Genomic DNA, 15,334 nt, shown 5'->3' with positions numbered 1-15,334 from the left:
GAATGACTCTAAAAAAATTAACATATTAACTTCTGAAATATAAAAATTCAAATAAATATACCTCAAATGAATAAAAAAATGGGCTATAGTCTACCGGAGTACTCGGCAAATTGTAGGGCATATTTACATCAAAAGGATGCATTCCATCTTCCTTTTCCCCCATCACAATAAGGCTAAGAATGTCTTCCGATAATTTCTATCCAGTCTTCCATGATGACAAAAGAAGAAAAATAAAGATTAAAATCTCATACGTAATACAGAATCTGAAAATATAAGCATTTTCTACAGTAATGAAATACAAACATACAATTATTGTTTGAACAGAAAAAAAATCTAATAAAAAAAAACATTAACAGCAGTATTAGAATTTCAAAGATGAAATCTTAAGTTAATGGAAAGTTATTGAAACATCCTTTATGGACCTTTCAAATGTGTAACAGCTTATATATATGTCTTGTTATATAATAGAGAGAAACATTACAATGATTTTCTTCACTTCTTGGTTACATCCACGATATCCTTCATCTACTTTGAGAATATATTTCTACATGCACAAACAAGCCAAAAATAAAAACATAAAGCAAAGGTATTCAATGCAAAATATAGAAATAAATATGAGAGATTTTTTCTTCTTTCACACTGAAGCAATGCCCTTAAAGAAAAACAACAAGAAAGTAGAGAAAATTGTGAAATTATTTTTCAACAAATTTTAGGTGGAGTATTAATTGTGTGGGAAACAAGGGGTTCAGGTAGTTAGAGTGACTTGCTTTGCTTTGGGGAGGTGTGTTTTGTGCCAATAGGGCTTGGTGTATATCGGATAGGTTTCTAATTTCTCCCTCTTGGGCGATGTTCATTAGGGGCTCTCTATTAAGGGCTATGTGTTCTCTCTTGTATATCCAATGTACTTCGTTATGCCTATTGATATTACTATATTATTACTTATAAAAAAATAAAAAATAAAAAGTTTATTCTGACCAAACACAAGGATGCTCAAGAACTACTGAACTGTATCAAACTATTTTGTCAGGATAAGAGTGGACAGTGTCTGCTTGATGAATTGATGTTGTTCAAAACTATACCCAAAAATCGATGACAACCAAAGACATCATGCAATGTTCTAGCCCTAAAGGTTGCTGAAAGTCATTGAGCAATTCTCAAAGATTCCCAACACTTTCGCAATGCAATAATCACCTCCCAACTAAGTGTTATCACAAAAATACAAATTTATAACTAAATTGAGCCAATCCTTGAAATTTTTTGGCTTTCTAAATTAAACATGCAATAATTACCTCTGCGACACTTTTCCAAAAAAGTGATAGTCGCCACCCAATTATTACTCCCAACATGATGTTCCACAGTCTCAATGGATTAGAACACATATCAATGACCATATAATATCATAACTTATTAAGATCTATGCATAAAGATAAATTTTATGTGCTCTATGAGAAATCATTTTTTCTTATGAGAGATCAATGTCTTTATGAAAAATTTGTACATTAGACATATACATAACAATTATTTTGAGATCTTTGCAGTGTAAAATATCATGGAATAGAGCTCTTTCTGGACAATTAGATACTTAGTTTAGTAATAAAAAGACATTATCCACGCATTCTTCCAAGCAAATCTAGGAAACAGAGGCAACTAAAATGTGGTGAGTGAATTACAAGTCACTAGAGATGGTTCTTCCAAGCAAATACAGAGCAAACAAATTGTCCGACTAGGGACAGTGTGCATCAAGAGAGGGAGAAGGGGGAGGGCATTTTCAGAGCTGGTGGTGCGACATTAAAATTTTCTCTAGGTGACTCTGATTCCTCTGTTTCAGGGTGAGAGAAAGAGAGAGAGAATAGAGCAGTTAAGGACCCTAATTTTTTGGAAATTTCTCCATGCCCTAAGCATACCCATCTCATAAAACACAACAATCACATCTAGATGTGCACATGAAGAACATGTATGGACAAGAAAATGGTAGTACAATATTTACCTATCAAACCATTTGGTGAAACAGAGCACTCAATCCCGTCTTGATTTGGTCCGTTCAATCAGCAAGCGTCGCGAGGTGGCGCTGGCAAGAGGAAGCCGTCGCGAGGCAGGTTCGTGGCTAGGAAGGGGAGTTCACGGGATTCAAATATTGTTTGCTTCGTTCAACGAGCTCGCAGGATAGTGAAGGCGCTGGCCAAACGGAGGAGTGCTGCTCGGTGGTACTGATGAGAGAGACGGCGTCACCGGGAGGTGCGTTGTGAAAGCAAAAGTGGGTTGCAATGGAGCAGGGTTTCGTGCCATGAATTCAAATGAGATGAAACAAAACATAAAATTTTCAAATTGGTCTTGAATGTGTATTTTGATTTAAAAACAAAAAACAAAAAAAAAAAAAGAAAAGAAAAAAGAAGCAAATACTAGATGCATCTATGTAGTGTGTGCACTGACTGCACCGCTACAGTGAATGCCTTATAGAAGGACTCGCGTGCAATAACCGCAGCCTAAAAGGAGGATTTGAAGCTCGGATCTGAAAAAGTCGTCTTACCTCACCACCAGCTTAAATCTGAATCCGATTATTTTTTCCAAAATCCGGCATCTCAGGTCCCTCTGCAATTGCCGGCGACCATGTCATCTGCAACATCTCCGCCCATACTCCTCCCAATCTCCAACTCCAACTCCAACTCCGAATCCCAACCCCCCATTGCCACCCCTGCCTTCCGCGCTTTCATCAACCACCTTTCCGAGTCTCTCCGCCACGGTCTCTCCCAGCGCCGCCCCTGGACCGAGCTCGCAGACCGTTCCGCCTTCTCTAAGCCCGACTCCTTCTCCGATGCCGCCCTCCGCATCCGAAAGAACTACTCCTACTTCCGTGTCAACTACCTCTCTGTCATTGCCCTCACCCTCGCCTTCTCTCTCCTATCCCATCCCTTCTCTCTCCTCGTCCTCCTCGGCCTCCTCTCCTCCTGGCTCTTCCTCTACCTCTTCCGCCCCTCCGACCAGCCCCTCGTTCTTTTCGGCCGCACATTCTCCGAAAAAGAAACCCTCGGCCTCTTGACCGTCACAAGTATCTTCGTCATCTTCCTCACTACCGTCGGATCACTCCTCATCTCCGCTCTCCTAGTCGGCGTCGGCGTTGTCTGCGTCCACGGCGCCTTTAGGGTTCCCGAGGACCTCTTCCTGGACCAGCAGGAGAATCCTGCCTCCGGGTTCCTCTCCTTCCTCAGTGGTGCCGCCTCCAACGCCGCCGTTGCCGCCGCCGCCGCACGGGTGTGATTCGATAGATCCGGATCTATATAGAGTTCAATCGTTTGGTACACAGAATTATAAATACGAAGTTTCAATTCTTTTATTTGATTTTGACGAAATTCCATACACACTGTATCTCCGAACGTTTATTCAATTTTTTGATAGAATGTGAAACTTTTGGTGGTGGATCTGTAACTTCTTTATATTTCTTTTAAACGATTCAATGTGGTTCGAATTTAATGTTTCAGTTTTTTGGGTATGAATTTCTAAATTCAAGTTACATGTCAGTTTGTTCATAGATAATATGTACTTTCTTCATTCCAACTTTCAATCTGCAAGCTGACATTTTGCAGCCGTTTATTAAGAACTAAAAAAAATCAGATCTGTGAATAATTTGGTGCTATGCCTGTGCAAGACTATCATTTCTGCGCTGTTTATGTCTATATGAACACAGATTTTTAGTCAACTTTTCGATTATGCCTACACTTGCAGAACAAATAAAATCTTTGTTGGTGGTTTGTGAATTGGATCCACCAAGACCATGAGGAAAGAAACATCAATAGTTAAGATTTCTCCTTGTGCTGGGTTTGGGGCACCAGTGAAATCATTCTTCTTTGTTTGCCATTTGGATCCATCACACACCATGGTTAAAAAATAGAACGTTAGGGCAGAGTGTTGAATCGTCTTAACGATGAGGGTATTGCATAGAGTCTTTTGTTTCCTGAGTTTAGCATGCTCAATTAGCTTTGTTATCGGATAGGTTACTACTGAGAAATCCTTCATTATTTGTCGGGTAAATGTGCAGTTCAGTGACCATTGTGCATGTCAGAAGGTGTTTTTTTCCCCCCTCTTTCTCTCTCTTTTTTTTTTTTGGGGGGGGGGTTTGTGGTTTGAACCATAACTTTCGTAGGAATGGATGCTTAATGATGATTGATTATTACAGCTACTTTAGCTAACCTAATGTTTAATATCCCCTCATTAATCTAGTCAAAACATGCCATTCATATGTCCAGAGTTTAACCGGGTAAGAGACATGCTGTGTTTCATGGTTTCTGGGATTCATTGTCTTCAAAAAATTAATTGACAGCATAGGCTGATTCATTGACAATTGATTGTCCAAATCTTGGAAATCAGGTAAGAAATGGCAAGTTGTTTTGCAAGTGAGAGTGGAACCCTATCCTCCTGCATTACACACTTTAGCCTCAAAATTATTTCTGTGTCAATAAACTACACCATAATGTGTATTTGCGGGAATGGGTGTTCAATGATGATCGACTATACTTTATCTAACCTACTGTTTATTTCCCCCCCATTAATATAGTCAAAACTTGCTATTCATATGATAATTTACTAGTATAAATATTTCATTGCTGACGGCATAGTGCCGATTCTTGTACATTCGATTGTCCAAATCTTGGAAATCTCATCACAGGTAAGAAATGGCGAGTTGTTTTGCTGAATTACCTATTTCAATAACAATACGTTTTAACTACACGTCAAATACTGATGTCGCTCAACTCTTTATGAGTTGTTATGAAGAATGTTAATGTTAAGTAGTGATTGTTGCTTTGACATTGAAGTAATGGTGGTGGTAGTGATTGCTAGATGTGTTACACTTTAACATATCAATCTTTTTTGCATTATAGAGGTCATGGTATAACGTTTATTATGCTATTGAATATGTGGAAATGCTGGAGCTGAGTTGATCCTAGTGTTGCCATTAGGCTCCATGGTCCTGGGGTTTGATGGATTCCAAATCCGGTTTTGATGGTACAATTCAACCATTTAATGTCGGTGGGATTTTTCTTCCTAGAAAATCTTTGCTGTCAAATTGAACAGGTTTATACATGATATCGTTGTCTTGCCATCGTGGAAGCTAATATTATTCAGTTGGAATATATATTATGTAGAATGATTTTGCTGCTACACTGCTAGATGTTAATTTCATTTGCATGTTTTTGTTTAGAAGCCAGTTTAATTATTTTCAAAGGTATATATTGAAGTCTTGAATTACCAAAAGGTTACGTGCACTGTGTGCTAAGACCTGATCAAGATCGTGTCGTATTATTTTTTTCATCAATCTTAATCATGAGAATTGGACAAAGGTGCTTGTATTTGAATTGCATCTTCTGTACTTTTTAGCGAAATTCCTTTTTCTTTTTTAAATTGACATGTGGGCTATTGGCTAACTTTTGTAATTTGAAAATGTAATGAGCAGTGGAAGAAAACGAAATTTAAAGCTTCCTACCATTCACACAAATTTCACACACCTCCTAGGTGTTTTTTTTTTTATTTTTTTAAAATCTCACAACCGTGCGTTTTGATATAAGGACCCATTTGATTTTGTTTTTCCTCCCTACGTCATTCCCCCCCTCCTACGTACGTTGTCCTGCCTCCCCCTCTCAAGCGTATGTTGCTGCATCCTTCTCTCTCCCCCCCCCCAATTCAATGCTGGGTATGAACAACCCCAGTATCTCTTGGCCAAGGTTGTGAGCCAATAAGCTGTGCGAGAGAGATCAAAATACCAAAGAAGAAGAATCTTGCCCGTCGAAAAAGGCAGCATGAATTTAATCTCCAAAGGAAGAAAAAAGATAAGGAAATGATGACGAAGAAGCTTCAAGCAAAGAAGAATAAGATGAAAGTCGATAGTGGCAACAAGAAAAAAAAGTGGAAGTGTGTTTTGAGTGGGGAAGAGAAAAGTGAAGACCAAATTGACAATCTCGTCAAAAGCTAAAGCTGCCCAAGCCATGGAGGTTGACAAATAAGATTCGATTTGAACAATTTCATACAAAAAAAAAACTAGTATCTCTTCTTGTAGAAATTGAAGTTGTAGAAATTGAAGATTAAAAAAAACTTGAAAATAGAATCTCTAAGCAAATAACAGATTGTGATCGGTATAAAATTGAAAATAATTTGTAAAATTGAAAATACAATCTATAAAATTGAAAAGATAAGAAATTGAAAAAAAATATAGATCCAAACACAATCTGTAAATAAACAATCAACAGATCTCACAAATGCTTACACTTTGTAAAGAAACTCTCAACATATCCCAAAAATGGTTAGAACCAACTGCAATGGTAGCTGTTTTTAGTGCATGTCTTGAGTTTTCTAGACGATTGCGGTTGGTTGTCGTCAAAACTTGACGGAACAGAGGTTTAGACTGGCAGAGGAAGAGCGTTGCGGTTGTTCTACATGGAAGCTTGGCAAGACGGCGACGCAAAAAGAGAGGAGGTAGCCTCATTTAGTAACAGAGAAAAAAATAGAGAGAAAATGATAGAGATCTGGAAGATGGGGCCTTAGGAAAGAGAGTTTTGTGAGAAATGGGTCTAGACTCCAACAACTGAGAAGGGGAATGTGGGTAAGGATTGAGGAACGAAGAAGGCTCAAGTCTAAGGGAAGAAGAGGATGGCTGAGGGAAGCTTGGGGGAGTGTTGGGTGAGAGGGAAGAATCGTGACGTGGGGCTATAGACCGGCTCACCACGTGAATGTGTGTGGTGTGTGATAATAGACTGGTAGTTAAGTAGATTTTTTTATGGTGTATTAGGGCTGCTACCAGCACTGTGTGGGCAGGTAGCTGCCCAATCTGCTCCTCACTTGCTAGTCTGCACCATGCACTGTTCCGCATATGTGGATACCCTGGTTCAGTCATCGAGTGGTTGGATAGGCCGTTCGGAATTTGCCAAACAGAGACTAAATATATTTTCAACCACCAATGTTTTTTTTTATCAGTAATTTCCAACCACCAAATTAATAGATCTAACCTTCCAAATCAATTGGTTCAACATCCAAATCTATAGATTAAGCCCCAAATACATCATTTCAAGAGAATAATACATAAATTCAATAAAAAGACATATTAAGCCAAATAAATGTATATAGAAACATGGTTGTGCCGTGTTCCGTGAGTCTACGAGAGAATCACAACAGTGACTAGCGGTCGCGATTGGCCGTTGGTTTGCTAAGAGATTCATGATCAATCTTGGTTGTGGGTCTACATAGATGTATGTGAGCAGAATTGGTGGAGGAGGAGATGAAGTGGGTGTGAAGGAGAGGAGAGAGAGTATATGATGGGCAACTTCTAAAATTTATGTAGGTTAATTTTCTTTTATAAGATGAATATGAGCGGGCGGGTGGAGAACCCACCTAGTCCATGCCCTGCATATAAAAACAAATTGAGTAGTCCACCCGCTCACCCGAATGAAATGGGTAGATTGCCCACCCTGCCCCATGCGAGGGCTCACCTAGTATGCCTATTGTCTATTCACAATGTATTATTATCTCTAGTACTTGAAATTAGAGTAATAATTCACTTATAACTTTTTTTATAACTATTTTGCAAGAGAGTAATAATTCATTTAAATTATAAAGTAATTATAAAAGAGTGGTAAGTTGATTATTTTCCCTAATATCAATTGCGATGGAAGGGTATTGAATTAGAACTACTTTTAAAAGGGTGTGTGCGACTCATGCCCGCCCGTTCACATAATCCATGCTCATTGCCTTCTTCTCATAACCATATCATCAACAGACAAGGAGTTCACATCATTTCTTGTTAAGTTGTTTGAAAAACACTTCTCCTTTTTTATTTTTAGGTTACTAAATTTTGTGCCCTTAACCCATTTTTTCCTCAATTTTACCTTAAATTGTCATAACTTTCAACTTATTAATTTAAATTATCAAATTTTGATAATTATCATAATGGGTTAAAATTCAACTGTTCATATTAGTGAAAAACAAGATAGACGACACGCTCTTAATGATAAGATTTTAATAGAGAATGCAAATTATTAAGATCTCGTAGTTTAGGGTGCAAATTGAGAGTTTTGATAATTATATAAAATGACTTGAGAAATAGTACTATTTAATGATGTAAAAGATAATTTCTCCTATAATTTCTCAATTGCTTTATATAACCCTTTTGGGCATGGTAATTAACAGGATGTTGTTTACTTTAAGGTTACTAGCTACCCGTCTTCCAAACCGGACCGGACCCAGGTGATGTCATGATGATGGACTTTTGGTCATTTTAGGGCTGTTTGGGGTTCCATCCCATTTTCAGGCCCATTAAAACATCAAGCACATGTGGCCCAATGTAATATAGCCGTTAGAAGCAGCAGCATCCCTTGCTCTCACTCTCTCTCTCTCTCAAGACCTGGTCAATTTCTACCCAAACCGTTGCAGAAAACGTACCAAAACCTGAACTAGCCGTTGGGATAAACAACTCTGACCCCATTCTTCTTTGACATTGGTGTCCCAACCTCATCCTTCTCTTCCCTCAGTTCTCACTTATTTTATCAGTCCCACCTCTCTCTCTCTCTCTGTATCAGTTATCTCTTCTTACTTATTTAGCTTTCTCCTCAATCTACTTTCATATCTAGGTTTGCTACTAGTTGAAGGAGACTAAAGGGAGAGAGCAATCAGAGATAATCACTCTCAGTTCTTCCTCCGTCTCTTTCTTCATATTCTTTTCTCTATCTCCCCCCTCTCTATTGTTCATGGACATTAATTGTCAGTTTAGGAGTCCATTTGTCACAAACCCATTACAGTTTCCATCAATAGAAACCTCTGGTCAGTTAGATTTCATTCACGGGAAGAAAAATGAACGGAAGTATCATTCCCCATTGGGATACCCTAAAATTTTTTTCCTTTACACATTACTATTTTTTCAACTTCTCGGTTTCACTTCTCAGTTTGTTTCCGGCCACCAATGGGATGGCATTGTTGTCACCCAAGCAGACTATCAAGCTCTCCGTGCCTTCAAGCATGAGCTAATCGATTTCAAAGGCATATTGCGCAGCTGGAACGACACTGGGTATGGAGCTTGTTCTGGTGGGTGGGTAGGAATCAAATGCGTCAACGGACAGGTTATTGCCATCCAGCTTCCATGGAAGGGTTTGGGAGGCCGAATCTCCGAGAAGATTGGGCAGCTTCCGGCGCTTCGAAAGATCAGCCTCCACGACAATGTTCTTGCTGGCACTGTCCCTTGGTCCCTCGGGTTTCTTCCCAATCTTAGAGGGGTTTACCTCTTCAATAACCGGCTTTCAGGTTCTATTCCTCCTTCAATTGGTAACTGTCCTGTTCTTCAGACTCTTGATTTAAGTAGCAATGCTCTCACTGGGACAATCCCTCCTAGTCTTGCCAACTCAACCAGGCTATTCAGACTTAACCTTAGCTTCAATTCATTGACTGGTTCAATACCAAGTAGTCTCACTCGGTCATCTTCTCTGACACTCCTTGCTCTCCAGCACAACAATATCTCTGGTTCTATTCCGAATACTTGGGGTGGAACAGTAAAGAATACTTACCACCTTCAGCTCTTGACTTTTGATCATAATCTTATCTCTGGAACTATTCCGGTTTCTTTTAGCAAGTTGAGTTGGCTTCAAGAGATTTCTCTTAGCCATAACCGCCTTGCCGGGACCATACCGAGTGAGCTAGGGAGCCTCTCAAGGCTCCAAAGGCTTGATTTTTCATACAACTCCATCAATGGTAGCTTTCCTGCTAGCTTTTCCAACCTCTCCTCTCTTGTTTCCTTGAACCTAGAGGGCAACCACCTTGAAAACCAGGTTCCAGAAGAACTGGACAGGTTACAAAACCTGTCAGTACTGAACCTAAAGAATAATCAATTAGAAGGCCAGATCCCTGCAACAATTGGGAATATCTCAGGCATTAGACAAATTGACTTTTCTGGGAATAATTTTACTGGAGAAATTCCAGCATCATTTGCCATGCTAGCAAACCTCAGTTCTTTCAACGTTTCTTACAACAATCTGTCTGGTCCCGTCCCATCCCTCCTTTCCAGAAAGTTCAATTCAAGCTCTTTTGCTGGGAATATTCAGCTGTGTGGGTACAGCTCTTCAACCCAATGTCCTTCTCCCCCACCTCAGAACCTTCCAGCATCACAAGGGAATTCGAAACCCCATCACCGCAGACTAAGCACCAAGGACATAATTCTCATAGCAGCTGGTGCCCTCCTAGCGGCTCTACTTGTTATTTGCTGCATTTTGCTGTGCTGTTTGATCAGGAAAAGAGCTGCTTCGAAAGGAAAAAATGGTAAAGCCGCCAACTGGGGTGCTGCGAGTAGCTCTGAGAAGGCAGTACCTGCTGGCACTCAAGTTGAGTCGGGAGCTGAAACCGGTGGAAAATTAGTTCACTTTGACGGCCCATTTGTCTTCACTGCTGACGATCTATTGTGTGCTACTGCCGAAATTATGGGGAAGAGTACGTATGGGACTGCATACAAGGCTACACTGGATGATGGTAATCAAGTTGCCGTGAAGAGGCTGAGGGAAAAGAGTACAAAGGGTCTCAAGGAGTTTGAAAATGAGGTTGCTGCACTAGGCAGAATCCGATACCCGAATCTCTTGGCCCTCAGAGCCTATTACGTGGGACCAAAGGGAGAAAAGCTTCTTGTTTTCGATTACATGCCAAACGGGACTCTTGCATCTTTTCTCCATGGTAAGTTGATTCAGCAATCTCTTTAATTCCCTGCAATAATATTGAAAAAGTTAGGGATATGCAAATATTATGTTCTATCCCAATGAGGCATAAGGTAGACGCATTTGCAAATTGTTCATGCCAAACCTAAAACCTTTACTTTTTGTATGCAGCACGCGGGCCAGAAACCATCATTGAGTGGCCTACAAGGATGAACATAGCCAAGGGCATTGCACGCGGTTTACTCCATCTGCACACCCAGGTGGACATGATACATGGGAATCTCACATCAAGCAACATACAACTCGACGAGAAGACAAACGCCCATATTGCAGACTATGGCCTCTCTCGCCTCATGACTGCTGCTGCCAACACCAATGTGATCGCCACTGCTGGAACAATTGGCTACAATGCACCAGAGCTCTCAAAGATCAAGAAGGGCAACACCAAGACTGATGTATACAGTTTTGGGGTCATTATATTGGAGCTCTTGACAGGGAAATCACCCAGTGAGGGGGTGAATGGGATGGATTTGCCCCAGTGGGTGGCATCAATTGTAAAGGAGGAGTGGACAAACGAAGTGTTTGATTTGGAACTGATGAGGGATGTGCAATCAATAGGCGATGAACTGTTAAACACACTGAAATTAGCTTTGCACTGTGTTGATCCCTCACCAGCAGCACGGCCTGAGGTTCAGCAAGTTCTGGAGCAGTTGGAGGAAATTAAGCCAGAGCTGCCTGCATTTTCAGGTGATGATGGGGGGGCTGGAGTGCCATCAGCAGACGATGATGGAGGGAGACAAATTCCCATCAGCAAGTGAATAAAATGGCTTATATATATAGTTGGGTTTCTTTTATTTTTTATCATCATTAATATTATTAACTTGGTTTATAGAAGCTGTGAGAGAGATAGGTACTGCTCAAATTCTTTTAATTCTCATTATTTTTTAAGTGTATCTAAATACCAGCCCATGTGGTTGAGAATAAGGAGTTGCTCTTCTTTTCTTCTTTTTTTTTTTTTTCTCATGTAATTGAACTATGTATTCTTTCAAATTATTATTCTTTTATATATATACCTTTTTTTGGGAACAAGTGAAACATCCGACCTCAAATGATAAATAGATGTTTCTAATCATTTAATACTACGTCATAAAATAGTGAAAGAATGATAAGTAATTTTACTATGCTAGCAAGACTTTAGAAAACATGTTAATGAAAAGTGATTCAATGAAATTATAAAAGCTGCAATAGTTTATCATTTATGCTATATATATAATATATATATATATATGTTGTGAATCTTGTGATGAGGACTAAAATCTTTTTTAACACTAACAAATTTTGATTTGATTTATAAGAGAACTTTTATTTTTTTATTTTAAAAAAATGTAAGATGTGTATGTATCCTGCTCTCTCCTCTCTAACAAATCCGCAATAAAAACATCGGCGATTTAAGTCGTTTTAATTCCAACTGTTACAAAGGAACTACTACTACACGTCGTTCAATTTTAAGCCAAAACAGTCGCTCTCAATTTTAAAGCCCAAGGTGTTCTTCAATTTTCTGAGAAGCTCTCATCAAATCGTTCCTTCACTCCTCGATCGCATCTCTCTGTCTTTCTCTCTAGTTCTGCCATGGACGACCTTCCCGTAGAGAAGATAGCAATATCGGGCCCAACCTTAGCCTCCCTGATGCAACGGTTTTCCTCCTCAACAGGTCCCATCGACGGTCTCCTCTTCGGCCACGTGTCCTTCCTCACACCCTCAACCCTCTCCGACGACTCCACCACCACCTCCTCCTCCTCCTCCTCAGAAACCCTAATCGCTACCGTCACCTCCTTCCTCTCCTCCTCCTCCACTTCCCTCTCCTTCTACTCCCCCTCTGGCCGTGTCAACCCTTCTCACCTCGCCCCCTCCTCCTCTTCCTCCCTCCTTGGCTGGTTCTCTGCTCGCCGCAAATCTCCTCTCCGTCCCTCCATGCGCGAATTCTCCGTCTCCGAATCTCTCTCCTCTCTGCCCAACCTTTCCTTCCCCATCCTCAACTCCTCCTCCTCCCTCTCCCCTTGCATTTTCCTCCTCCTCACCACTCCGATCCCTGACCAAGCCATACACACTCACGAGTACCGTGCGTACCAATTCCGCGCCTCCACTGAATCCTTCGACCCCAAGTCCGTCGACATCGTCAATATCGGCCCCGCGTTCCGTGGCCACTATGGCGCTTTTAGCCCTAACTCCAACTTTCCATCATTGGCCTGCGAGTTGAGGAGTTCAGCCATGGTTGAGGACAAGAAGGAGGAGGAAGAGAGCTCGAGTCGGGTTAAGCAGGCGGCCGAGGACCAGAGGCATCTCGATCAGTGTGCCGAAGGGTTCGAGATCGGGAGATTGAGTCTCATGATCGGTTCCGAGGCCACCAATTATACGACCGGGTTGGAGGATTTGTACGAGAAGATGCTCGCCAAGATCGAGAACTTGGCGAGGGAAGTGGAGTTGAGCTCTGCTAAGGTTTTTGAGCAGGTCAGATTTCGATATGTAAATTATCGAACAAATTCGGTCTAATTTTGAAAAATGAAGATGAATCTCGATGCAGTTTCATTAATGCCGTTACTAGAATTGCTCAATTAAAGAATTATTGGCGTTGTATATACTTAACTGTGGAGAATTACCTTGATCATCGTCATACAAAATATATCATACCATTAGAATCTTGCAGGAAAATCACAATAGGAAGTTGAGGCAGAAAGCTGCTCGGTACGCTGGATCAGAGTAACTTCCATAGCCCTGGCGTCTATTTTTATTATTCTATACGAGGTAATTATGTTTCTCCTATTTGAGTTTTCGTTTCATGATTGAGTCAAGCATCGGGTAATTATTAGCGAAGAAATTATTCAGTACTGGAAGTTTGGATGACGGCGATTTAGGTTTCTTTATTCTCGTTTACTTTTACAAAAATCAGAGTGTATTTTGAACAGACCATTATCCCAAAGTCCAGCTTTGATTATGCCAAATAACATGTTGAATTTTTGTGTTGACTAAGTTATAGTTTAGAATACTAAACACGATGCTTTGATTCAACTAAACAATACGCTATGTCTGATTTCAGGCCTGTCACTATGTTTTTCGGATACAAAAAGTTTTAATATCGTGCTGCTACATAGATGATCTAGTCAAAATGCCAGTGTTTTAGGTTCTGGATTAAGGGATTATCATCTTGATTGAGCAGTTCTCCGGTTGTGAAAAGACATCTAAAACAGATATTGTTGTGTAGTCCATAAGCACCACTTAATCTGGTCAGTTTCTGGGATTTATCTTATGCTCTACTTTGCATCTAGCAATTGTCTATGTGGAACAAACCGTGCTCTCTCCTTGGGGAAGGGGCTATCACTGCATCTAAAATTTTTGCTAAGCGGAATATTTGGTGCCCGAAATCCTGATGCGACTTCTTTTTTAGATTTATTTATTTCCTTTCTTTTTTATTGTAATTCATTATTATTGGACTTTTTGGGAGGGATTGGTGTGTGCATTGTTTGTACATGAGGTTTCCCCCTTCATGCTAATAGGTCTTTTTTTACTTATCTATAAAGTAAGTATTTGATGCCCTGAAAACTATATTTGGGCCCTTTGGGGGGATTAGAGAGTACAGAGAGAGAAGCCACCATACCATAAAAATAAAAATAAAAGTGCTTTAGAAGTTTGTGCTTTTCTCCTTCAAATAATGTCAACTTGCTCATGACTCAAATTCAGGCTTCTAAATTTGGAATTCACTTATTTCCATTGGTAAAGCTAATTAGGACTTCCTTCTGATCTTGTCAGCTTAAATGGAACTGCACTGATTGGTGGAGTTAATGGAATTTCAGTTCCCTTGGTTTTTCTATGATAATGGTCATCACTTAGAAACAAGTAGATTGTCAACCTTGTCAGTAGCTTTGCTTTTACTTCATTATGTGTTTTGTTTGTTTTTTCTGGAATCAACCAAAACAGGAAAACTGAATGATTATATCTTGAAGCGTACTGGTAAGAGATCCTGGAACTGCTAGCAAGACGCCCCGCAGTTTGATCTGAGGGTGACATTTGAGCTGAAGATGGCTGATAACCACGGAACCACAGTTTTATATGTCATTTTGTTGTGGTTTATGGTTGTTTTTATGACGAAGGATGGCATAATTTTGCCTATATCGTCAAGTCATGTGTGTTATCCTTGCTTTGTTCGTCTTTTGCTGTTGAAATTCCTTTCTTTTTTTGTTTTTTGTTTTTTATATAATTTCCGAAATTCGTTCTGGTTTTATCTGCTTGCTTTTTAACTGCCAAAAGAATATCTCTTAGCCAGCCCATGTTGTAGAGGATTAGAGTTGTCATTCAACCTTGGCCTGCTTGATTTAATGTCTTAATGGTTTCGAGGAATTTTTGGTGCTCGCATGTTCGAGATTTCTAGCTCCCAAACATAAATATAGGAAATATTGTTGACGGTGATCTGAACTTCTGAACAATTTTTCCCCGTTTTGATCCATAGATAATATTTTATTTGTAACTAAGACCTAAGATACAAAAATATGATTTCTAATTAAATGGTCTGTATTTATGTAATGTAAAATAGTAGATATTTTAGTTGTTTCATTTATGAACAAAATGTGAATATCTATGATATTGACTTTAAATATAGTAATGTTGTATAC

At 39.8% G+C, this 15,334-nt stretch overlaps 3 protein-coding genes across 5 annotated transcripts; all 3 read left to right on the top strand.

The window, feature by feature from the left end:
* The first annotated feature begins 2,456 nt into the window (after positions 1-2,456).
* Positions 2,457-3,564, top strand: LOC108982301 (PRA1 family protein B4-like). The gene has a single exon (XM_018953631.2). The coding sequence runs from the start codon at positions 2,608-2,610 to the stop codon at positions 3,253-3,255; it is 648 nt and encodes a 215-aa protein (XP_018809176.2). The 5' UTR covers positions 2,457-2,607; the 3' UTR covers positions 3,256-3,564.
* Positions 3,565-8,499: 4,935 nt separating this feature from the next.
* LOC108982299 (probably inactive leucine-rich repeat receptor-like protein kinase IMK2) lies at positions 8,500-11,674 on the top strand. The gene is made up of 2 exons (XM_018953627.2): positions 8,500-10,689; positions 10,842-11,674. The coding sequence occupies exons 1-2, from the start codon at positions 8,727-8,729 to the stop codon at positions 11,486-11,488; spliced, it is 2,610 nt and encodes an 869-aa protein (XP_018809172.2). The 5' UTR covers positions 8,500-8,726; the 3' UTR covers positions 11,489-11,674.
* Positions 11,675-12,205: 531 nt separating this feature from the next.
* Positions 12,206-15,129, top strand: LOC108982300 (uncharacterized serine-rich protein C215.13). 3 transcript variants are annotated; one of them, XR_001994681.2, is made up of 4 exons: positions 12,206-13,178; positions 13,375-13,472; positions 13,765-13,951; positions 14,643-15,129. XR_001994681.2 is itself a non-coding variant. In XM_018953628.2 (3 exons), the coding sequence occupies exons 1-2, from the start codon at positions 12,300-12,302 to the stop codon at positions 13,429-13,431; spliced, it is 936 nt and encodes a 311-aa protein (XP_018809173.2). In that variant the 5' UTR covers positions 12,206-12,299; the 3' UTR covers positions 13,432-13,472; positions 14,643-15,129. The 3 variants fall into 3 exon arrangements, 2 of the variants coding, with proteins under 2 accessions (XP_018809173.2, XP_018809174.2); XM_018953628.2 differs by lacking the exon at positions 13,765-13,951; XM_018953629.2 differs by lacking the exon at positions 14,643-15,129 and having other exon boundaries at positions 13,765-13,974.
* The last annotated feature ends 205 nt before the right edge of the window (positions 15,130-15,334 follow it).

This window comes from Juglans regia, chromosome 3, assembly GCF_001411555.2.
Source record: "Juglans regia cultivar Chandler chromosome 3, Walnut 2.0, whole genome shotgun sequence".
In the NCBI taxonomy this organism is placed as follows: Eukaryota; Viridiplantae; Streptophyta; class Magnoliopsida; order Fagales; family Juglandaceae; genus Juglans; species Juglans regia.
This window is presented reverse-complemented; position numbering and strand designations above follow the sequence as displayed.